This window comes from Microcebus murinus, chromosome 9, assembly GCF_040939455.1.
Source record: "Microcebus murinus isolate Inina chromosome 9, M.murinus_Inina_mat1.0, whole genome shotgun sequence".
In the NCBI taxonomy this organism is placed as follows: Eukaryota; Metazoa; Chordata; class Mammalia; order Primates; family Cheirogaleidae; genus Microcebus; species Microcebus murinus.
In genome coordinates, this window is record NC_134112.1 from 96,664,470 (window position 1) to 96,690,595 (window position 26,126).

At 40.3% G+C, this 26,126-nt stretch overlaps 1 protein-coding gene and 1 pseudogene across 4 annotated transcripts in view; one reads left to right on the forward strand and one right to left on the reverse strand.

The window, feature by feature from the left end:
* The window catches only part of CUL1 (cullin 1), a 106,271-nt gene that overhangs the window by 12,167 nt on the left and 67,978 nt on the right, over positions 1-26,126 (forward strand). For 3 of the 4 annotated variants that reach the window (XM_020289679.2, XM_012768144.3, XM_020289680.2), the window contains exon 2: positions 23,022-23,322. In XM_020289679.2, the coding sequence (XP_020145268.1) occupies positions 23,183-23,322 (140 nt within the window). In that variant the 5' untranslated portion in view covers positions 23,022-23,182. Of the gene's footprint in view, positions 1-23,019; positions 23,323-26,126 lie in introns of those variants that run through there. The other variant, XM_076006690.1, reaches the window with a different exon arrangement.
* On the reverse strand, positions 13,666-13,770 carry LOC142873217 (uncharacterized; annotated as a pseudogene).

Here is a 26,126-nt window from a genome sequence, read left to right on the forward strand (position 1 = left end):
CTACAACAAGTAGAAAAATTATCAGGTGTAGTGGTGCGTGCCTGTAGTCCCGGCTACTTAGGAGGCTGAGGCAGGAGGATTGCTTGAGCCCAGGAGTTTGAGGTTGTAGCGAGCTATGATGATGCCACGGCACTCTAGCCTGGATGACAGACTGAGACCCTGTCTCAAAAAACAAATAACAACAAGAACAACAACAACAAAAACTCCACAAAAAACAAAAATACAAGTACAAAAACCACTAGAGGCTTACCTCTGTTTCAGAATCATCATCTAAGATGAAGCCGATGTTACAGGTTTACCAAGTTTTTTCCTTTGTTATAGATATGACCAAATTGTTTTGAGTCAGAGTAGGAGTGACAGTAAAAAAAAAAAAGTACTCCCCCCCAAAAAAATAATACCCCCTCTTATTGAAGGTAACTATTAATCAAATGGCAGATTTTTATGAGCTCAGGAGACATACTCAAATAATTGAGGGACTGTTTTTCTTAATACTCATCCTTGACTTTAAATATACACTTTGGTGCGTATATCTGTCACCTCATACCCTTTCCCCAATATTCACAATGTCTGAAGATACTACATTTCTAAGTACTTAATGTTGTAGCTAGTAAGGAAATTTTCAACAAAATACTTTTTAGCAAATGCAGTATGAAATGTGCGTAGAATGTGGGGTGCAGATCTGACAGGTGGAACCGGTGGTCCTGTAGGCGACAGCCAGCTCGCTGTGAATGGTGCCTGGGTCGGGGTCCATTGCCCATGCGCCAGGAACAGCTCGCTCAAGAGGGTGCGCTTGACTTTGCTCACTTCCTTCAGGAGGGTGAACAGAGCGGTAAATTGCCTTCAAAACAAACAAAAACCATGAAAGCTCCAAATCAAATAAAGAGAGTGGTAGGGCTGTTTATCCTTTTGAACCAATTTGTTGTGAAATAGGAAGTGTGTTTGAAAGTTTTGCTCAGCTGGGGAAAGTTGCTGATCAGAATTTTTGAACTCAGGGTTAAATTATTTAGCTTAGTGGAAAGCAAAGCAATGAAAAGGGGTTTTCCTTTTGAAAACCCGCTAAGGTGATGAAGAGCTTCATGTCCGCTTGGTGGTGTGCTGGCTCTCAAAGGCTGCTTACCGAGCACACAAGGCCCCGCACTCACCAGCTACAGGGCAAACTGTTCACCGCACACGAGGGAGACTCGGCAATTAGTTGAATAGGATGTGGAACCTGAGTTGAGATAGTTCATTTAAAAGAGAGTTACAGCGTTTGTGGTAGAACAAGAACTCCCTTTGCTTAAACATTCAGTCCTGGAGAACAAGCATGCATCCCACGGGAGAGGGAGGGGCTTGTCCCCTGCACGCGCCACGAGTGTGCCTTTGTGCGTCCTCCCCCAGGGGGTGCACGCCAGGGTCTCCACCCTCGTGGCCGGATGACATTTCCCTGGTCATCCCAAAGGAGGGCACAGTGGCTTGCTGTTTGTATCTGCATATCTGTGTCAGTCTGGATTCTGGAAATGCTGTGTGGTAGTTTCTGAGACAGAAACTTCTTGGATGCTGATGGGCAGCGAAAGCTCTGGGAGTGGCTTTTCCACAGTTCATGAACTTTGACATCACAGAAGTTCATCCATTCACTAGTGAGAGAGGTGGGCAACACTTTTCAGGCTGGTATTTTAAAGCATTCTATTACATGTTTCACGGTCTGATGAAAGATTCGAGTGAATTTTAAAGTAGAATGATATTTCAAAGAAAATGGAACCTTGTCAGCTGCTTAGGCTGGATCCCTGGGTGTCGGAATGCAAAGAGCCTCTGCCCCCCCTTCTGCTGATAGTTAAATTTTGATGGGAATTTTGGGGAAGTTCTGCTTCTGGTATCATCAGTTATGAAAAGTGTTGTGGAATTTTCCAAGCAACATTAATTTACTTTATTTTGACTTAAGTATGTCCGGTTTAATATTTAGGTGCTATGTAAGGAATTTCAAGGATATTAGAAACCTTTATAGTAACATTAACAAAAATAGCAAATGCCTACTGTGTGTCAGGGATCCTTCTAAGCATTTTATCTCCATGACTCATTTATTCCCCAAACCACCCTGTGCAACAGGTACTAACTACAGTATTATTATCCCCAATATATATAGATAATGAAATATAGACATAGAAGTTAAGGAATCTGCCCCCGTCGTGAAGCCAGAATTTTAAAGTTCCACAAACATCCATGTGCATTTACGTATTAGCTATTTGAAATAGTCTTGGTGCTGTGTGAGTTGGTCAGTGCCTCCTGAATTGTTTCTGTGGTGAAATCCTTCCTGTGGGATAACTCGGCACCCACACAGACATAACTGGGAAAACAGATGTGTCGACTAATACTTCTTGTATCCTGTGAGCTCTTTTTTTCTATTTCACTTTTTTAAAAAAGTTCCAGTTACCATTTACTATTCGAGGTGGGGAGCACTCGGCCTTGAGGCCACATATGGCCTTTAGGTCCGTAAGTGCTGCTTTTTGACGGAATCCAAATTTTACAGAACAAATCCTTTTATTAAAAGGGGTGCAACAGAGAAAGATGAAACTTTTATTGCCTCCTTTGATGCTTAAAAAAGAACAATCTTGAAATCAGAAGGCCTCAGGTCCCCCACCCTGAATTTTTCCTTGTCTTAAAGTGAATGAAAATGCTAGGAAATAAAATACGAGCAAGTACCTGTCTAGACCATTGAATAAGTGTGATTCAATCAAGATCATTGAATAAAGCATTGTGCTGAAACCGAGAACTGAAATTCAGTTCCCAGAAGTTAAAACCTAGTTTACTTGGACAAACCAGTCAGTCTGTGTATAGGACCTATTAAACATAGTGTGATTATGGCTTTCTGCAAGTTTTCCGAAGCAGTTTATGCAAGGGATGTTTGTGCACCGTACTTGAAAGTCACATAGTAATTAAAGTAGAAAGAATATAGATGTTTACGAATTAAGATTCATTTATGAATTGAGCAAAAGTCTTTTAGTGCTTGTGTATGGATTTTTAGGATTTAAAAGGACTTCTATTCAGGTACCAAGTCTAAGAAAACAAAAATTGTTTACTAATTCTTCGGATGTTTATAGGAGTAAGTTCTATACTTAATGATGTCTTAGATTTCTCATAATTATAAAATTGTATGTGTGTGTTTGGGAGAATTGATCAAATTAGCATGTATATATTATATGATAAGGACAAAGATTGATCACAAGAAGGCTGCTATATCTGTTTAGTAAAAATTTGAGGGTCTGCTAATTTCAAAGCTCTGCTAGTTTTTAGAAAGCGGGAAAAGACATAGAGATAACTGAGCTGTGATGCTTGAAATGTATTTGCTCTTATCCTATCTCAGAATGATGGGTCTTGGCCTTGTTTCTTAAATTTTTTAAACCATCAGTTTTATGGTTTTTATAGTTTGTTTGAGTAATTATATTTCTCTTAAATTTTATACGTAATGTAAATGTTGTTACCCCTTCCCCCATTTTCCTCAGTCTGTTACTAGGCCAATAGAAAATAAAATGACATGCATTTAGTAATTCACCTTTTTCCAGCCTATTCCTTCCTTTGTAGTAATTCCATATGCTAATGAGATGAGGATTTTTGGTGTGTGTGTTCCATTTTTGAGGTTTTCTTTGAAGTATCATCATAGATTCAGATGTGTTACCACACTATTTGGAGTAGTTAATTCACCAATATTTCTGGAGCACCTGTTGTGGGAGGGCACTGTGTTCAGTGCTGAGTGAGTGCCCACGTCCAGGTGCGGCACAGGGCCCAGGGGTCAGAAGGATCACATCCATCAAATCTCAGGGCAGGGGCCAGATTCTTTGTTTACAAAGAATAACCCTTACTGATACATTTTCTATTTTTATAGTAACTGGTATAAATGTAAAACCCACTTACTAAAACATTCATTATTCAAATAGTAATAATTAGCAAAAGAGTCTAATTTTGAATTAAAGAAAATAAGTAAATATAGTATTTGATATTAGATACTAGCTTCTTATTTACTCATGTTTTCTACTTTATAAAATCCAAATGTATTTCATGAGTGAAATATAAGAATCAAAACTGAGCCTCTTCTTTTTTATTTTTTTGAGACAGGGTCTCACTTTGTTGCCCAGGCTAGAGAGTGCCGTGGCATCAGCCTAGCTCACAGCAACCTCGGACTCCTGGTGAGCCTCTTTTTAAAGAAGGCTCTGCAAATATTATGACTAATAGTTGATATATTGATACTAAAAATGTCCTTGTATTTAATGGGTTTTAATAGTTTTCTGACTACAGTCATGTGAATTATATGGGTCCTTAGGGATCCACCTACCTGTGCTATTGTTTTTAGAAGGAAGAAAGCTATCATTTAGGGAATTTCTACTATGTACCAGGCATGAAACTAGGTAATTTTGTTAATACATATGGTGTGTCACTTAAAATTTATAGCAATTCTGAGAAGTTGGGATGTTAATGTTTAATCCCCCCCCAGTGTTGTTATGGTATAAATTGACAAATAAAATTTGTATATATTTATAGTATACAACATGATGTCTTGATATATATATACACACACACTGCACATTGCAAAGTTGTGTAAATCAACTTAAATATTTGTTACCTCACATACTTGCTTTTTTGTGGTAAAGACTTTTAAGATGTACTCTTAGCAGTTTGTTTTTTTGTTTTGTTTTGGTTTTTAAGCAATTTTCTAATAATCAGTATGTTATTATTAACTATAGTCACCATGCTGTACAGTAGATCTCCGGAGCTTATTCATCCTGTCTAACTGAAATGTTATGCCCTTTGACTAACATCTCCCCAGCCCCACACGCTCCCTTGGTGTTTAGTTTTTAAGGAGAGTTTAAATATGAATGAACAGAATTAGAATTGGCATTATAGAAGGAATGAATCAGATGTCACCTTCCAAGTGAATCTGAGTAGCAGTGTTCACTGGTTTGGGATTCTCTGTATTTGTCTCTTCTCTGTAGGGATTGGTGTAGTTTTTTCTCAGTGCCATCCAGTGGTGATCCGAGTTAGGGGTCATCTTGACGAAGTTACCGGAAGGACTCACTTTAGAGGGCAGTGGGAAGCACGAACACACGGAGGCAGAATAGGGTCAATTTTATACCAGACTTTGAATTCACCCTTGCATGCATTCTACTGTGAGATGTGCACAAACGTTTTGTGGTGAAACTGCTCTTTCACCAAATGATTATCATTGGTTGTACACTATTTTTGAATAAGGTATATGGTTTTAGAAGTTTTGAAGGATAATGATAGTTGTCTGTTCATTTGTAAGTTTATAATAGCTATGCTTGTATACCGGCTGTGGCATTTAAAAGGAACATTCCTGTCTCACGGCTATTGTCATTGTATAATGGTGAATGGGGAAATAAGTCATTACCATTCTCTGAGCTATTCTTGAGGGATCCTCGTGTGACAACAGATATCAGTTAGCAACACAGAGTTGCCATGCTCTTTTCACCATTGTTTTGAGTGGGTTATTTCCATTTCCACTTGGCTGCAGCATGGTTTTGTCGCATTCTACTTTGTTGGAGCTACATTCTTGAAGGCCATGTCTCCTGGCATGCATTAGGTCATTAAATATGAAACGTCTGATTTTGAATCAGAACTTTGCTGTATCTCAAACAGACAGCAGTACAATTAAAGCATGCGCCTGACTATGGACACAGTTATACCATCTTAACGGTAGCTTGTTTATGCCAACAGCAAAGAAGCCTGGAGAGTGAGTGGTGATGAAATTTTGAAAGGTGTTTTCCACAGCTTGCTGAGAATTGAATATTTTTCCTTGGAAGAAGTGGTCCAAAGCCTGGAAGAAGTGGCAGTCAGTTGGTGCAAGCTCTGGTGAATATAGTAGATGACAGTTTCCAAGTCTAGCTTCTGTAGTTTGAGCAGCATGGTTGGGACCTGTGGTTGAAGTTTGTCTTGCTGTCGCGCCCGCCTCGCCAGCAAGGAAGACGCGGCAACTGGAGTTCTTCTGACAGTGCTTTAATGGGGTTCCCTTTAGACTTACATGATGTGGAAGACCCAGCCCGGCAGCAGGCAGGCTGCTATATACCCTAGAAGCACAACCCCTAAGCTGGGATAGGCCGCTCAGCTGTCGAGCCGCCAAAGCATTGGTCCATAGTAGGATCCTTCATTTGCATGCTTGCGCCACAGGGTAACCGACAATTGCGCGTGCGCTGAACTTGTTTACTGCTCTAGGCAAAGCCGGAAACAGGCGCCATCTTGTAATGGCGTTGACACCGCGCCCCACATCTTGCAAGAGGATTGGCTTGTCTCTATTGACCAGTCTTGGCTGTTTTACTGCAAGCATCCTCAACATTTCATCCAGTTGGTTGCCGTAGACATCCACTGTAATCGATCAACCAGATTTCATGAAGCTGTAGTGGATAATACCAGTGCTGGACCACCAAATAGACACCATTAGCTTTTTTTGATGAATATTTGGTTTTGGACTATGTTTTGGCACTTCATCTTTATCCACCCATCGTGCTGTACGCTTGCAGTTGTCAAAAAGAATCCATTTTTCATTGCACGTAACTATACGGTATAGAAACGGTTTGCCTTTATGTTATGCCAGCAAAGAAAGCCAGGCTTTGAGACAATTTCTGATGCTTGTTTAATTCATGTAGAACCCATCTATTCAGCTTCTTTACCTTGCTGATTTGTTTCAAATGGTCCGATATTGTTGGAATAGTGACGCCAAACCTTGTTACTAATTCATGTGTGTGTTGAAATGGATCCGCTTCCACTACAGCTTTCAGTTCATCATTATACACCTTGGTCTCGGTCACCCACGTGGCTCATTTACAAGATTAAAATCACCAGAACAGAACTTCTCAAACCATTGTACATTCATTGGCTACATCCTTCCCAAACACTTTGTTGATATTTTGAGCTGTCTGCTCTGTATTGGTTCCATGATGGAACTCATATTTGAAAATAACATAAATTTTTAGCTTATCTATGGTTTCACAAAAATTGTTATAAAGAAAGTTTGAAAGATAATCACAAGCCAAACCATGACTCTCAAACTTAGTACTTAAAGGAACTTGGACATTTCATTCTTAATAACCTAATATTATAGTCAGTAGCTTTTTCATAATAGACCTTTTCCTTGATTGATCCTTGGCACTGTCAGACTAGAAGTTTCATGGACTGTACTACTTAGGCTTCTGTTTTCTGGCCTTCTGGTTCTCTTACTAATATATTCTCTATCTCCTGCAAGCATTCTCTCTCCTTTTTTGGGGAGATGGGAGGTAGGGGACACTCTTTCCCCATGTACTTTAAATGCAAGCTTTGGTCCTCATCTCCAGTAGTTCCTCGTGATTTGACAATTTTATCTGCACTGATACCAACACTTTTACCTTTTTGCCAGTTACTGAATTTATTTCTTCAGGTGTGATTTCCTTTGGGCTATAATTCTGTATTTTTAAACTGCCTACTTGGGTATTTTCATTTTGGTAGTTTTTTTAAAAAAAATCACATTAAACATATCTATAATTAAGTTCTTCATCTTCCTTCCAGTTTCTGGCTTCTTCACGTAACTTACCTATTTTTCTTAATTCAACTTTCTTAAATAGAGTTGTTTCTCTAGCTGCCTTTAACCTAGGAGTTTTGCCAGCATGAGAATTTTTAAATTGAGTGTTCAGCTTAGTGATAAAGAATTTCATATACACACATTTATGTTATTTCTAGATATCATGATTTAACCTAGAACTGCCATTAGATTTTGTAGTTAGGAGTTTATATTTATACCTATTGTTGCCAAATAATTACCTAAAGCAAAGGGTACAATTGTTTGAGATCCTACAGGCCAAATAGGGCTCTAAGATGTTTTTTATACCTTTTCAGTGTAACTTTTTGCTTTTTTTAATTATGAAAAGTGTCCAAGTGCAGCAGACATGTCCACCTCTGAGAATTACACGTGCTAACATACTTACTTTCCATTTGAGATCTAGTGAGTAGGTTTTGTAACTTCTGTAATTCCAAGGTATTGATGAGCATAAATGGTAGTAATCCTTATGGGATAATGAAAATCTCTGACTTCTTGCTGACAAAGTCAGAGAAACTGCTAAAACTACTGTGGTCTGTTGCCCAAATTCATAATTGAAGGAATTGCCAAATTTCCATCAGAGGTTAGTGAAAACAACGATGCATTTTTTTTCCCCACCTATGTTCACAGTCCCCCTGAGTTCTGTTCGTGGACTCCACTGAAATCTCACTTCCACCCATCTCAAACTGTTTTCTCTCTCCCCTCAGGGGAACCATTTTTATTAATTTTCAGTTTATCTTCTCAATTTTTCTTTTTGTAAAGAAAAAATATTTTTATGTGTTAGTATTTCCTGCCCTCCCTCATACACAAAAGGTACCTTGCTTTTTCCTCTAAGAAATCACTGTGTTATCAGTATGTGGAGGTCCTTCTCATATTTGTACAATGCTCTATTTTGTGGATATGCCATAATTTAGTCATCCTGTTGATGGATTTTAGGTTGATTTCCAGTCTTTTTTAGTGACTAAACTTTATGACTTCTATAGTTTTAGCTGGTTTATTTTGAGGATAGATTCCTAGAAGTGGATTGCTAGGTCAAAGGTACAGCAAATTCCTGCTTGTTTCATTGAACATTTCCACCAGGAATAGCTAAGTTTTTTGAGGTTTTTTTGTTTTTTTGAGACAGAGTCTCACTTTATTGCCCAGGCTAGAGTAAGTGCCGTGGCTTCAGCCTAGCTCACAGCAACCTCAAACTCCTGGGCTCAAACGATCCTACTGCCTCCGCATCCCGAGTAGCTGGGACTACAGGCATGCGCCACCATGCCCGGCTGATTTTTTTTTTTCTATATATATTAGTTGGCAAATTAATTTCTTTCTATTTATAGTAGAGACGGGGTCTCGCTCTTGCTCAGGCTGGTTTCGAACTCCTGACCTCGAGCAATCCACCTGCTTCGGCCTCCCAGAGTGCTAGGATTACAGGCGTGAGCCACCGCGCCCGGCCACTAAGTTGTTTTGAATTTTTAATGTAGTGTTTGTCAAGTCCTGGAATCCAGAGATAAGTTGTTGGGTATAGGTTAGGGAGACAGCCTTGGTCATCCTGAGTTCTTTGCTCACCTGTGCCACCCACATCCACCCAGGCTGGTCACCATGATTTCTCCTTTGTGTTGTCTCACCCATCTGGCCTTTCTTTTTCCATTGCTGTTGGTCTAAGTTGAGCCATTATCTCAGTTCTGATAGGTCTCTATTTACTGCATTTCCTCGTGTCCTCTCTTCTGCAAACCCCACAGAGCTGTTAGACGGATGTTTCTAAAATCACATGGTTGTGTCACTTCGCTTCTCTGAAACCTCCCATAACTCTGCTACCCACACAGAAGAAAAGCCTTGCATCCTCTTTCGCAAACCCACTCACCCGCCTCTCAGAACTTCTTGTACAGGCCCTTTGCTGAGCCTCTTGCTGTTTGTTTTTCTGGCTCATGCTCATTTTTCCTTATACAACACCCTCCCTGTTCCTCCACTACGGTTCAAATCCTATTTATCCTTTGAGAAATGGTCCAGAGCACACATTTTGTAAAGCCTTGCTCATCTAGCCCGGAATGACTTCTTTCCCTTCTGAACTGGTATTGCCATTTTCGTCTGTATCTCCAGTAAGGTGGCAAATAATGCATGCCATCTGACATCTGTTCTAGTACCTTCAGCTACTTTTACATTTATATCTTCATCTGTTTATACATTGTTGCAGAAGAATATAAACCCCTCTTGGAAATGTCTTACCTATTTAAACACTTCTTAAAACTTTCTTTCTGGTTGGGTGCACTGGCTTACACCTGTAATCCCAGCACTTTGGGAACCCAAGGCAGGCAGGAGGATCACTTGAGGCCAGGAGTTCAAGACCAGCCTAGGCAACATAGTGTGAGACCCTATATCTACAAAAACTAAGAAAATCAGCCAGGCGTGGTGGTGTGTGGTGGTGTAGCCCCAGGCTGTAGTGAGCTATGATCACACTACTGCACTCCAGCCTGGGTAAAAAGCAAGACCCTGTCTCTTAAAAAACAAACAAAGTTTCTTTCTGGTAGAATATTCAGTACTACTGCTTTTAGTTCTGATGCCAAGACCCATATGCACATAGAATGTGGTTATCTTGCAGAGATGCATTCCTTTCTGTGAATGAACTGAACTTGACTCACAAGATTTATAGCTAGTATGCTTTTAGTCTCTTTTATTTCTTAACAGCTTTATTGAGGTATAATTCACACACTGTAAAATTCATTCATTTAAAATGTATAATTCAGTGATTTTTAGTAAAGTTAGAGTTGTACCGCCATCACCATAATCCAATTTTAGAATATTCTATCACCCCCAAAAAGATCCCTTGTGCCTGTCTGCAATCATTCCCCATTCTCATCACCACCCTCAGGCAACCACTAATCTAGGTTCTGTCTCTATAGATTTACCTATTCTGAACATTTTTTTATAATAAATGAAATTATAAAATATATGGTCTTTGCATCTGCCATTCACTTAGGGTAATGTTTTTGAGGTTCATCCATGCTGTATTAGTACTTCATTTTTTATTGCAAATAGTATTCTGTTATATGGCTGCATCACGCTTCGCTTATCCATTCATCTGTTGATGGACATTTGGATTGTTCCACTTTTCGGCTATTATAAATCATGTGCTGTAGACATTCATGTACAAGTCTTTGGATGTATATTGTTTTTTGGGTAGATACTTAATAGTGGAATTGATGGGGTCATATGGTAAATTTATGTTGACAGAACCTGGTCTTTTAATCCCCCCAATGTTTAATTATAAACTTTAAGTAAAGATATAAACAAGGTAATGCAAACATTTATGATACAACATTCAGGTCTTGAGAATTTGACTTTGAATTAGTTGTTTTAGAAGCAGAACCCATTTCCCCTTTGGCATGTGTTTATTTTACTTCTGACTTTATAGCCATGGACTTAAAAATTTTGAATGTCTTTCTTTAAGTGGAGCGAAAACTTAGTATCTCTAGAAAGCCATTTTTTAGGCTATTTATTAAAACTTTTTATGCTCCTTGTCAATTGTAGTTGTTTGAATTGAGAGTTCTCTTAGTTTTTATATAGATAGGGGATAATAAATTTAAGCCTCATAAGTAAGTGCCAATTTTGCAAGCCTTGAATTTCAGTAAGGAAGTCAAACGGTCTTATCTAAAGTTTTAAATGCCCTTCTTTGTAGATGTACAAACAGAACCCTAATTACTGAATGCACAAATTGTTGGTTTGTATTTACAAGATACTAGCCTCTGTCCTGACATCTTTAAATTAAAATTTATTTGGAATTAAAAAATGGTGAAAATTAAAAATGATTAAAATTAAATATTAATCAATGATGATGCAAATAAAATAGAAAGTTTAAAATAGTTTTGGGAATGTAAGTATAAATAAAGTTCAAGTTCAGACATTTGCTTGCTCTTCCTCGACCTGTTCATTTGTAGCAGTTTGGAATTGCCATTATATATTTATGTCATGAAGTTTTTTTTGTTTTTTTTTTTGAGACAGAGTCTCACTTTGGTGCCTAGGCTAGAGTGAGTACGGTGGCGTCAGCCTAGCTCACAGCAACCTCAAACTCCTGGGCTCAAGCAATCCTCCTGCCTCAGCCTCCCGAGAAGCTAGGACTACAGGCATGCGCCACCATGCCCGGCTAATTTTTTCTATATATAACAGTTGGCCAATTTATTTCTTTTTTAATTTATAGTAGAGACGGGGTCTCACTCTTGCTCAGGCTGGTTTTGAACTCCTGATCTTGAGCAATCCGCCCGCCTCGGCCTCCCAGAGTGCTAGGATTACAGGCGTGAGCCACCGCGGCCGGCCTGTCATGAAGTTTTTACCTGTCTTTTTGAGTGGTTCTTTCTGAAGCCGAGTTGTAGTCTCAAATTGAAGGTGACCCTTGGTAGCACACTTCTTAGGTTAGTGGAATGAGAACTCCTCACCTTCCTAAGGAAACAGGATGGGTAACATCTCTGAGCCTGGGTTTCCTCCTTTGTGACATGTAGATAGTACCATGCAGAGAATATAGATATTGTAAGGATTAAATCAGTTAAAGTATTAAGACTCCTATTGGCACAGAGTCCATTATAGCAGCCTACAGTAAATATTGGTTCCTTTCCTTATATAACTTGTAAACTGACATGGACCTGTTTTACTTGATGTACGCAGTCTGGGGGTGGCCATGGGTGTGGAGTAAACAAAAAGTAGAGCATAGGAGGTCACTGGGTTCATTCATTTAACAGAATGAGTGCCTGCTTGCATTTTAGAAATTTACTGGGGCTGCATTATGGAGGGTGGATTGGAGGGTTGAGACCGGTAAAAATGAGACCAGTGAAGAGGCTTTAAAAGTAGGTGACCCAGGTGAGTGGTGATAATGCCTAGACTCTAGTGGCTGCAGTGCGTACGAGAAGGGGGATAAGGAGGAGACAGAATTGATAGAACTGATTTTACCTCAGGGTGAGGCTAGGGAGGAATCAAAGCCAACTACTCTTACCAGGCTGGGAAATACAGAAGGGGGGTTAGTCTGCAAGTGGAGAGACCAGTCAGGAGGCTAAGCATGACCCTTCATTTAAAGTGTCGTTAGAATGAACGGGGAGGAAGGGTGAGATAGACGTGATATGAGGAACATAGGTGGGATCAGGTATATGGGCGTTGAGAAGGTGGTGCTTTCCTAAGTCCTGGGATTCTGAGTAGGGCACTGAGGCCTCTCTTGACTAAGGTGAGAAGAAAGGCAGAGGGAGAGTGCAGTTTGGAACAAGAGTTTGTGGACTGTAGAAGATCCTGGGGCAAGGAGGAAGGAAGAGCTGGAGGAAGGAGCTGTTTGGAGTCTAGGTATACAGAGGGTTTTGCAGCTGCGCTGGTGCAAGCAAAGTGGAAGGTGCCACAGCAAATCCTGTTGCTTGTCCCTGTTTTTCTAACTCCTTAAATTATTAAAATGAAACTGTAGAAGTATATTATTAAAATCCTTAACAGACCTTTTTATAAAAAGTTTACAGCTTGAGGCTTTAGATTTCTTGCTAAGCAGTTTTACCTAATCTTTGCTGTGTACCTCAAACCCTGGTTGTCTGCATCAGCCTTTTTCTGGCATTGCATTCATTTAAAACTGAAATTTAAGAATTTCTTATGGAATTTAAGAATTTCTCAGGTTGGGAATTTTCCAGTCTCAGTTCTAAGTGGCATTCAGAACCTTTAACCTGCTAAATTGCTTTCTTATGTATCTATCAAATAGATGGTAATAAAACACAACATGTTCCACATGAAAGTTAAGCAAGCTTACTACTACAGTAAACACTAGTGAACCCACTTCCCCAGCTTAAGCTGTAGAATATTCCAGTACCAGTACTGTGGGAGCTTCCTGTGCGCTTCTGCCGTTCCTACCCCCGACAGTATCTTGAATTGCCCACCTCCCCCATTCTTTTGCTTTTCTTTCTGTTTTTACTTCATATGTTCTATAGATTTCTCACGTTTTTTGTTGGCTATTTATTATGGAAAATAGAAACTGCAGTGTACCTGTCTCTCAGCTATTTTTTTCTTGTAATATTTTAAAGTAAATACCAGCAGTCAGTCATATTTTACCTACAAAAGTATATATCTCTAACAGGTATGGGTTATTTTGTTTTTGTTTTTTAAACATAAGCACACTAAAATCACGGTGGCCGGTGCCTTAACCAGGTAGGTGTTGTGGTTCGTTAGGGTGCCTCCCATCCACATGAGGGGAAGTGCTGACCTTCTGTCCTTTCAGAGAAGTTATTCTTACATGTAAACATGATACACTGTATGTATTCCTCTCACCCTTTTCACTGAGGACTCTTCCTGAAATTCATCCATGTTTAAGTGTATGGCTGAAGTTGGCTCATTTTGTGTGGTCTGTTGTGTGACTGCCCTACTGCTTTATTTGTGCGTTCTCCTGTTGGTGGACGTGTGGATTGTTTCCAGGGTTTTGTTGTTTGCTTTTGTAAACAGTGCAGTGAATGCTTGTGTTTGCATATTTTCTGGTATATGTATGCAAGAGTTTCTCTAGGTCTAACCTGTTTTACTTTACATTTCACATCTTATGTGCCTCACAGAAGCAAAAGCCAGAATGCTGTGCATACTTTGAACCAGGTGTCACAAAATAATTACTGTATCGAGTAATACCCAGGATCATTTAAATTTTAATCAGATTTTAAATATTACTAATATTAATATTATAATAGTAATATAGTAATTATACTATAGTATATAATATATACTATAATATACAATATATAATACTATAATATGTAATAGTATATACTATATTGTATACTATAATATATAATACTATAATATACTAATTATAGTATAGTAATAGTATAACAATATAGTAATTAGTAATATTACTAAATTAGAAAAGCTAAACTTAGTTTTATTTTATTTTATTTTTTTTTGAGACAGAGTCTCGCTTTGTTGCCCAGGCTAGAGTGAGTGCCATGGCGTCAGCCTAGCTCACAACAACCTCAAACTCCTGGGCTCAAGCAATCCTACTGCCTCCGCCTCCCGAGTAGCTGGGACTACAGACATGCGCCACCATGCCTGGCTAATTTTTTCTATATATAGTAGTTGGCTAGTTAATTTCTTTCTATTTATAGTAGAGACGTGGTCCAGCTATTGCTCAGGCTGGTTTCGAACTCCTGACTTAAAGCAATCCGCCCGCCTCAGCCTTTCAGAGTGCTAGGATTACAGGCGAAGCCACCATGCCTGGCCTAGTTTTATTTTTTTTTATTTTTTTATTTTTTTATTTTTTTTTGAGACAGAGTCTTGCTTTGTTGCCCAGGCTAGAGTGAGTGCCATGGCGTCAGCCTAGCTCACAGCAACCTCAAACTCCTGGGCTCAAGCGATCCTCCTGCCTCAGCCTCCCGAGTAGCTGGGACTACAGGCATGTGCCACCATGCCCGGCTAATTTTTCCTATATATTAGTTGGCCAATTAATTTCTTTCTATGTATAGTAGAGACAGGGTCTTGCTCTTGCTCAGGCTGGTTTTGAACTCCTGACCTAGAGCAATCTGCCTGCCTCGGCCTCCCAGAGTGCTAGGATTACAGGCATGAGCCACCGCGCCCGGCACCTAGTTTTATTTTTAACAGTGAATTTTAACTGTATTTTCTTTTTTTTTTTTTTTTTTTTTTTTTTTTGCGACAGAGTCTCACTTTGTTGTCCAGGCTAGAGTGAGTGCCGTGGCGTCAGCCTAGCTCACAGCAACCTCAAACTCCTGGGCTTGAGTGATCCTTCTGCCTCAGCCTCCCGAGTAGCTGGGACTACAGGCATGCGCCACCATGCCCGGCTAATTTTATATATATATATCAGTTGGCCAATTAATTTCTTTCTATTTATAGTAGAGACGGGGTCTCGCTCTTGCTCAGGCTGGTTTTGAACTCCTGACCTTGAGCAATCCGCCCGCCTCGGCCTCCCAAGAGCTAGGATTACAGGCGTGAGCCACAGCGCCCGGCCAACTGTATTTTCATTAACTCTAACATAGACTTTAATTTTAGAAGATTCTATATTTTAAGTTGGTGCTTTATTTTTATCTTTTTACATTTTCTAAAAGCAGTCGACCTTACCAAAGCAGCTATGGTCTTTTCTTGATGTACCTATCTCTTGCATTCCTGTTACAGCTGTAACTGGAATTATCTTGCTTTAATACTCGTCAACATTGGCTTCGGCAACAGTGTCTGCTAAGTGCGTTTGGTCTTAATTTATAGAAATGGAGGCCAGTATCAGGATTGCATTAATAGGCAAAAATCCAGGATTTTTGCCAGACACCTGGGTTTTTGGAGTATTTGAGGTAAAATTGAGGAAAGGTTGTAATTTTGTTACCTTAAAGTTTATGGGTTCCCCCTTGGAGTAGAGATTTAGTTACGTTCATAAAAGTCTTAGGAATTTATATTCTTTTCTGCATATATCTAGAAATTACCAGGGGAGTGATACATTAGGGGAATACACAAAGGTTCTGGTTAGAAATGTGAAGAAATGCTTGGCCATGTACACCCCTGCGCCCCAGTTCTCCTCTGGGATCATCCATGAGTGGGAAACTCCTCTGTGGCCTCTTTGCATGCTCCTTCAACCTCCTTGCTCTTGCATAAAGACCCGGACTCCTGAAAGCCTCTCGGGGTGTGGCTGTTGCTGCTGTCCACACCAGGTCCCGCAGGCTGGAGCGGGCAGCGTCCTCCTCCCTGCGTGTCTGCAGCCTTAGGCCCCGAGGCAGGCTCCTGGAGGCCCTCGGCTGGCCGCTGCCTGCCTCCCCTCCCTGCAGTGGTGGAAGTGTCTGCCAGCCACCAGGAAGTAATTGGACATTCTGGCACTGCCCTAAGTCTTCTACTTGCCCTGACACCCATTTTCTGAGGGGACCCGACTTCTGTGCAGCAGGCCACCCAGCGCCTTGGCCTCTCGTTGGCCTGAGCTCTGTTTTGTGACAGTCAGTCGCAGGGGGCCACCAAGCCTCCCACCCAGACTGTTGCGCTGTGAAGCAGCCAGTGCAGACGCCCCTTACCAGCCCCGGCTCCTGTCCTGTGCCCTGTCTAGAGGCGAAAAGAGAATGAGGGCATGAGCCTTTGGGGGCGTCACATCCCCAGCTTTCTTACTCCTTCACAGCCAGACTTAAAGACAGTCTGCATTTGCAAGGTCACCAGTGACTTATGTGAAACTACCTCCGGAAGATTAATTTCAGATATCGTGATGACGATGAAAACAGTAGCATTTGTCAGACACTGTGTTGCCTCATGTAACGCTCACCACAAACCCAGGAGGATTTACCCAAGATCATACAGTTTGATGTGACCTCATTAGGCCCAGACAACCTTTTCTTCCCTTGGCTTCCAGGCTTGGGTTCCTTCTCGTTGTCTTGGGCTTGAACTTTGTGGTTACAAACTGTGGGTTCTGCATCATCTGCTTTTAAATGTCACTCAGGACTCAGTTTGGGCCCAGCCCTTTGCCGTATTCCCCTGAGGAACCGCGGTTTCCAGCATCGAGTGGTGGGTGTCAGAGGCCAGCACTCAGGGGCCGCCCTCTCTGCTGTGCCTTGCTCCCATGTGCCCAGCTGCCTGGGTGACGCACAGGGACCCCAGGTTCATCACGTCTGAAAGGAAACTGCCCTCCCACAAATCTGTTCCTCCCCTAGTGTTTCCTGTCTGGTAGATGGTATCATAGTCTGTCGTATTTATCAGATACATGCAGGTATTTATCATGTATACTCAAGCAAAAAATAAATATTTATAAGGCTGCAGTATTACTTCTAATTGTTAAAAAGTAAATAAAATACCTGAAAGCTTTTTGTAGGGGACTAGTTTGATGAATAATAGGAAATTGGATAACTTGCAAAACAAAGAGGTGTGTTTCATTAAGTGAAGTGAAGTGTATCCTTTTTAAGTGAAAAAGTTGCAGAACAGTGTGTGGTTGACCCCAGAAGAACTAGGGGTCAGGAGGTGGGCAGCACAGGTGCATTGTTTAAAAGCCATGTTCCTTGAAATACTAGCATTTTCTTGACAATCCAGTCCAATATGTTCAGGAAAAAATAATCTATGGCCAAGTAAGCTTGAGGGAGAGATGCTTTATACTATGTTTTTCTGATGGAAATTCATAAGACGTGCACTTATTAAGGCCTCTGAAGTCTTGTAGCAAACAAAGTAAAGTATTTAACTTCACTGAAGCTAGTAATTCCCCAAATCCCTTGATGTTCAGTTCAGTAGATGTTCCAATTAGTGGAAGACTGTTGGAAGTGCTCTTTTTCAAAAGACCTTTCAGTATACATGGATGAAACTGAAATGCTAATATCAAAGAAGATATGTGTTTCAGAATTCTTAGGGGTCATTTAATTAGTTCACACTTCTACTCAATGAAGGAGTCTTATGCACCCTTAATGTCGACAAATAGGCTGTTTAGTTAGTTCATAGTTTGAATTGTCAGAAAGCTTAATATTGATTCTGTTGGCTTTCATTTCCTTTTGGAATAACTGTCTTTTCTGTGAGACAGGTTCTTAAATATACAACCTCCCTTCTTCAATTAGACCTGTTTATTTTGACTATTGTGTTCCATTTCATTATCTTATCTTCCCAGGGTGAAATGAAAGTGAAGTATAATAGTGGGGTGTGTATGTGTTGTGAGCCAGTGGCTTGTGTGTGAAAGTCCAGCTGATTCTGCCCTTGGCTCTTTTCCTTGGTTAGTTGCCTTTTGTGCCTTGCTTTCCCATCAAGAAGATGAAATCTTCTCCTGGGGACTAAAGGGGTTTGTGAGTGAGGTTTGGGCCACTTAGAGAACACTGAGCTCTGAGGGGACTTGTGTCTGCCCTAGTTGTCAACCACTTCACTCTCTGGCCACCCACTTGTCTGCCGGCTACTTGGACCTGTGCCTGCAAGTTGTGTCGTTGCAAACCTGCAGGTTACACATCCTGAGACGCGTGTACGTTCATGACCACAGCTGGTAAATCCTGTAATGCCAAGGGCCTGTGAACCAGAGTACTTTGAAAACTACCTAATTATATTTTAGATATAATTAGGTATATATATTTAGGTATAATTATTTCCTAAGTATATTTTTTGGTTTTTGTTTTTAGTATCTGTAGGTTTTGGGGACCACTTAAGCTTTCTAGCTATGTGATGTGACTTATTAGGAAAATAGTTTTACTCCTTGCCTAAAAAACCATTTGAACCACTGTCCAGCTTTTATGAAATCTGCTTAAGATTATTGATTTTTTTGATGGCCTGATTATGAGATGGAGGGCATCTGTAAAGTGGTATATTTCTGGGAATTCAACATTGACAGATAAGCCAGTCTTTTGTGGACACCTGTATGCTATTTTATCTCTCCAAGCACTTTTACAGTCAGTTCAGTTCACCAAACACTTGAGTGATGCATCATCAGTAGATTAAGCGTGTGCATTCAACATTCACCCCCACACCCTATTCCCAAACTGGAAAACTCCATCATCCATGCCTCTTGTATCCATTGGAGCAGTCTGGTAGATACAGACGGGCCCCACTCAGCTGCCCTCCAAGGACGGACTTGGTCCCGGGATGTTAGCTCCTTCATGCCTCTGTGCAGAGCCAGCTTGGCCCTGGCCGTGTCCTTCTCAGTCAGTATAAAGGCCTGGCCTGTAGGCCCCTTGAGACCCTCTGGCAGTACTTGTTACAGTTGTCTGCCAGGTTGGTGCTGGCCTCATAGGGTCAAATCACAGTTCACTGCCTCTCTGCCCAGTCCTGCTTCCTCCTCTTCCTCTCGCAGGTGCCCACGCTGGGTCTCAGCATCTGCTCTGTAGAGCCCTGCGTGGGTCCAGCGTGTCTGCGGTTGCTGGTCAGCCTGTGACTTATCCTTTAAGTCATTTTCATGATGTGCTTGCTTTTAACATTTTCTTTTAAACTTAGTGTTAGGTTCCTTTGCTGTATTAGTTATAAATGTTTTAAGTATATATCGGTGTGAGTCTCTCTAGGGGGTATTAAAAATACAAGGTCATCCTCTTTAAACTTGGCCAGTTAAGTAGTTAAGGATGTGTGAATTTTTGAGAATCTCAGATCAACTGTGTATGAATTTTGGGTGCTCAGTAGGGACAACTAGAAGAAGGGAATGGGCAGAGAAGGAAGAACAAAGCACATACCAGGAATAGATGATTTTGCTAATTTTTAAGCATCTTCTGAATATAAGCGGAGGTCTGTTGTGGCACAAAATTGCCATGAGTAGAACGGGACACCAAAAGTGTATAATTAAATAAACTTGACATTTTAACGTGAAAAGGTTGTATTTGATCTCATAGATGATCTGTGAGTCTTGATAGAGCAAGATTCATAATTGGAATCAGAAATATACAAAGAAGAGAAGAGACTACGTAAAGAACATATTTGGTGTACTTATGCACAGGGGAGTGGAGGTATTGTAGAGAAAAATACACATTGAGTATTTTATTTGATGTATTTTAACTTGGCTATAGGATAAGTGGCATCTTGACTTTATTCTTTATATTCTGATATTTTTAATGTTTACCTTAGTTTTCAAAAAGTCAGGCTTTTCAACAAAATTGAGCTTTCTTAAGTTTCGAAATATTTGACTAGATTCAATACTGATACAATCATGACTGACTTGTTAATTCTTTAAAAACTGTCAGCTCTTAATTGGAGCTGTTTGGATTTCTTAGTTCAATAAGTAGGTAATTGGTAGATCTGTCTGTTTTTCTTATGACTTTTACAGGGTTTCACTGTTTATTAACACCTTAAAAATAACCTGAAGTTCAGACTAGAGTGTATGGGCTTGAGAACCCAGAGACCTGGCCTGTGGTTCTGCTACTTCATAGCATTATAATCTTGTCAGGTTTGATTGCTTCTTTGAATCAGTTTCTTTATCTGAAAAAGAAAGGGCCAGAACTATCTTTAAGGTTAACCTCTAATGTTCTGTGACTGTATTTGACTTTCATGAGCAAATGCTTTTGGTATACAAATGGCATGGCACATAAAGTTTCCAGTTTACAAGTAGGTTATATATGCTAAAAGTTTTTCTGTCTTAGCTTCTTAGAAAGGACACTTTATTCCATAATTATAGTATTATGAAAATAGACCATGTCTGTTTTGGTTTTAATGGTACATAATGGTACACAATTAATGGTACATAACCAGGGCCTAGGATAGTGCCTGGTATGCAGTTAGTTTCCCACTAAATATTTGTTAAATAAATATAAATGGTCACTAAAGTTCTATACTTCTCAAGCCTATTTAAACACTATGTTAAGATATATATACATTTGCAATGATCAGGCTAATATATAAAACATTACTAAATGAAATGGCAAGAAATTAAATTTTAGCCTAAAGTGTAGTGTTTGAAGGAAAAAGTGTAGAAGAAACAAGATAGAATTTTGTGGAGATTCTAAAGGGGAATTTTGAACTGGTTCGGATGCTTGATGATACTGGTATTTTATTATTTTTAAATACTTTAAAAACTCACAGCTTTTCAATTCTTTAATTTATTCTTTCATTTATTCATGTAAAACATTTGTTGAGCTGTCCAGGTACCAGGCTCTGCACTAGACTCTCAAGATAATATGGAGAGCTGGCCGGGCGCGGTGGCTCACACCTGTAATCCTAGCACTCTGGGAGGCTGAGGTGGGAAGATTGCTCGAGCTCAGGAGTCCAAGACCAGCCTGAGCAAGAGCGAGACCCCACCTCTACAATAAATAGAAAGAAATTAGCCAAACAACTAAAAATAGAAAAAAAAATTAGCTGTGCACAGTGGCGCATGCCTGTAGTCCCAGCTACTCTGGAGGCTGAGGCAGGAGGATCACTTGAGCCCAGGAGTTTGAGGTTGCTGTGAGCTAGGCTGATGCCACGGCACTCTAGCCCAGGCAAGAGAGTGAGACTCTGTCTCAAAAAAAAAAAGAAAGAAAGAAGATAATACGGAGAGTAAATGAGATGGCCTGTGGATCTCTCACATCAGTGAAGTGAGAGCGTTACAGTAAATTAACGAGCACAGAATAATGACCTAGAATAAATGTTAAGAAGGGAAAGTCCCCTGTAATGGGTGAACCTGAACCTTTTCTGGGACTTCTGGTAAGTCTCATCTGAAGTGTGACTGGAAGGCAGCTTGGTGGAGAAGGGGAGGAAGACTTCGGGCAGAAGCAGTAGAAGCCAAGATCCCCAGGAGTGGAGGAGAAAGGCGAGGGCTGAGGAGTCTGTGTGGGGTGAAGGGGCCAGTGTTGTAGGAGGCAAATGGAGAGGGAGAGAAGGGTCTGATGTCATCGTAAGGATTTCCCTGCTTCACACTCGAACTCGGCTCCTCTTTGCTCTCAGGATGACCACATCTTAGGATGAGAAGTTCACACTGGACTGTCAAGAATGGATGTGGGGATGGTACACACGGGTGGGAGGTATGGGGGTCTAGTTCAGACTACTGAAATAGTGGTTCGGGCAAGACGTGATGATGAATGACTACTAGAGGAAAAAATGGAGGTGAGTGAATAGATTTGAAATGACCTTGAAAGTTAAAATCAGTAGCATTTGAGTGTGAAAGATGAGGCATCAGAATAATTGCTAGGTTTCTGACATGTGGTGTTGCCACTTACTAAGATGGACAGCACTGATAGAGAATGGCATTTTGGGGACGTTTTTTTCAGTTGCTGGTAGAAATCAGAAAAGAGGAAAAAGAAAAAGGAGCAAAAGAGCATGTAGAACAGTATGAGAAAGCCTATCCAAGATAGAATTAATTGAACTGTGAGTTTGGGGAATTTAAGTGGTAATTTCTCCTTGAGGAGAAATTAAGTAAGTGACGGGGAAAAGGAGGGTAGGTTTAAATAGTCGATGCTGTTGGGTGAAACCGTCAGTCCAGAACACTGCTGCCAAGCAGGGTGTTGGTGTGATCCTCCTAAGGTGGTGAAAGGAAGGGCAGATTGGAGCTTTACGTAGGGAACATTGGCAGAGTGGTTGCTGAGTTGTTAGTTTCTTAAAACTTGAGAGAATCCTTATGTTAGATATTTTTATATTTCACATTTGAATGTATCTATTTGAACATACGAAATGAAATACTTTCAGGATCAGGAATGGTGGTGTGGCTTCATAAAGTATGAAGTCCAGAGCTCAGAATATATATATTTAGAGATGATGCTAGTTTCAGTATTTCAGTAGTTCAGACTTAATCTATAAACATGACCCTACAGTAAGGTCTTTAACTGTGCCTTAGGCTACACAGAGCTCTGTAATGCTGTTGAGGGTATGGGATGCACTGAATTGCTTGGTGACGTAATTCAGACATGAATCTGCAGGCTTTAACAACCTATCCCTAGTGTTCCAGATCTCATTTACTTCCCCAAATTGTGAACAAAATGTCTAAATAAGCATATTTTTATACACAGATCGTATAATTAACGTGTGTTTCTACATAGAGAAATGATCTCTGGATTAGAGGGTCCCTGCTAATGCCTACAGACTGAATATTTCCATCAGTGTGTGTCACCCTGTTGCCTACTCCATGATGTTAAAGAGAATTCATTAATTCCCTTTATTTCTTCTTTAGGTTTGCCTGCAATGAGATTTTATTCTCTACATTTAGAGGACATCCTTTCTGAGCTGCTGTGAATAATTTTGGAATGGTACTGTACATTTTCATCTAATGGAGAACTAGCTGTATTTTGAATAAGGATTGCTGCGCTGGACGACTTTAGAACATCCTTCACAATGTCGTCAACCAGGAGCCAGAACCCACATGGCCTGAAGCAGATTGGCCTGGACCAGATCTGGGACGACCTCAGAGCTGGCATTCAGCAGGTGTACACCCGGCAGAGCATGGCGAAGTCCAGATACATGGAGCTCTACACGTATCCTCCTGCCTGAGCGCAGGTTGATTTGCTTAGAATTTTGATTATTTGCTAGTATGATCTATGAATTATTAGAAATTTTCCATCCTGTTTTTTCTTTGCAGTTTGTCCTGTGATGTAATCAGAGTTCAGTCTAAGCTTCAGAGTTTTTGAACACAGTAAAATTGGCTCGTTAGTGATCTAATGCAGCGCTGGGTCAGTACAGCCACTAGTCAGATGTGGCTGTTTACATTTAAAATCTCAAAGTTCAGTTCCTTAGTCACAGTAGCCATATTTCAGGTACTCAGAAGTCAGATAATAGAATATTTGTATCCTTGTAGAAAGAAATTCTTTTGGACAAAAATTCAGTTCCTTAATTGCAGTAGTTATGTTGCCAAGTACTCAATATTCAGATAATAGGATATTTCTGTCAATTGTGGAAAGTTCTGCTGGACAGTGCTGCTGGTCTAAAGCAGGGGACCATTTGTTTATTGTCCTTTCGTTTATATATTGTCTACGGCTGCCTTTGCGTTATGGGAAAAGAGTTGAGTAGTTGTATTAGAAGCAGTCTGGTCCACAACGCCTAAAATATTTCTTATCTGCCCCCTTATAGGAAAATTTGTCGACCTGGTTGATCTAAAGGGGATAGCACATGGAGCACAAGTTTTGCTATTATGGCCTTGTTTTATAGATACGGTATCAAGAAAGCATTTCATTCGTTTATCTCACTCAGGTCCGTGACGTGGGTGAGGGACTATGCTGTATGCCTCAGAGGTCACAAGAGTGTAGCGTCGCTCTTGCGGTTCATATGCTCAGAGAAGTACCGTTCTATTCGTAGAGTTTCTTTATTCCATACAAATATAAAATTGAAATTAGAGCTAAGCTAACTCGGAGCAGATCGCTGCTGACTCTAGGACTTTAAAGTTGCTGCTAGTTCATTGGAGCTTTAGGTTTAAATCTGTAGTATATATTGGTGATTATCAAACTAGGTTCGTTATTCCAACATGTCCTCAAATATATTAATATTTTAGGATCCTAAAAAAATTAACATTAAATAGATATGAAACTATATAAATTAAATTTATTGTATGTATTAATATATGCATGTATTATTCATATATGTATATATACTTACATGTAGAACACTTTTTTTTAAGAGACAAAGTTTCATCTAGGATGGAATATAGTGGCTCCATCATAGCTCATTGTAACCTTGCACTCTTGGGCTCGGGCAATCCTCCCGCTCACCCTCCTGAGTAGCTTGGACTATAGGTGCATGCCACCATGCCTGGCTAATTTGTTTTATTTTTTTTGTGGAGATGGGATCCCACTACATTGCCCAGGCTGGTCTTGAACTCCTGGCCTCAAGTGATCCTCCCACCTTGGCCTCCCGAAGTGCTGGGATTACAGGCATGAGCTACCTCACCTGGCCTACAGAACATTCTTTTAAAAATTAACAGCTTTATTGAGATATAATTCACCCTTTTGGAAAGTATACACTGCAGCAGTTTTCGATATAATTAGAGTTTTGCAGCCATCACCATTAATTCTAAACACTTCATCATCCCCAAAAGATACCTTGTAATCCTAGCACTTTGGGAGGCCGAGGAGGGCGGATTGCTCAAGGTCAGGAGTTCGAAACCAGCCTGAGCAAGAGCGAGACCCCGTCTCTACCAAAAATAGAAAGAAATTAATTGACCAACTAAAAATATATATACAAAAAAATTAGCCGGGCATGGTGGCGCATGCCTGTAGTCCCAGCTACTCGGGAGGCTGAGGCAGTATGATCACTGAGGCCCGGAGATTGAGGTTGCTGTGAGCCAGGCTGACGCCATGGCACTCACTCTAGCCTGGGCAACAAAGTGAGACTCTGTCTCAAAAAAAAAGAAGATATCTTGTATCCATTAGCAATCACTCCCCCTTCCCCCAGTCCCTTTCAACCACTAATCTACTTTCTGTCTCTGTGAATTTGCCTGTTCTGGACATTTTGTACAAATGGAATCATACACTATGGCCTCCAGGTCTGGCTTCTTTCACTGAACATGTTTTCAAACTTTATCCTCTTTGTAGCATGTATCGATATGTATTTCATTCCTTTTTGTGACTGAATTGTATGGATAGTCTACATTCTATATACGCATTTATTGGTGGTGGACATTTCGGTTATTTGCACTTTTGGCTACTAGGAATACTGTTAAGAACATTATGTAGCTGTATGTTTTCACTTCTCCAGGGCATATACCTAGGAGCGGAATTGCCGAGTCACAATATGTAGAACACTTTTAAGAAAGATAGAGTTTTTGCCAAGTGAGAGGATATTATTAATATTCTACCCAACAAGGTTATGGCTTGCTAGGTATGTAAGTAATAGAGCTGAAGATGGTGAATCCAGTGGTAAGACAAGACACTTAGTTGGATTTCTGGTATGCAGAAAAACAGGAGAGCACTATACTACCATGGAGACCAAGGAAATTTCATTGCCAATCTGTTTCTAGGGAATTTCTTAATATGTCACTTTTGACAAAATCAGATTAGTCTTTTGTCTGATACAATATTTTTGCTCGTAAGACTATGAGAAAGTAGAGACTCTGTATGCTTGCAGAAATTACTGATTTTTTAATTGTATAAATCTTATAATTTAAGAACTGAGTCTAAAGTATCTTTTAATACTTTAGATATTGTTTATGAAATAATAGCTACAGTTTGAGTCCTTTGTGTCAGGCATTGTGCTGCAAACCATCCGTATCTTTTAAGGGTCATCCCAGCCCTGACAGTTGGTGGTAGGAACCTCCGCTGTTGATGTCGGGAACCAGGTGTCCAAAAGC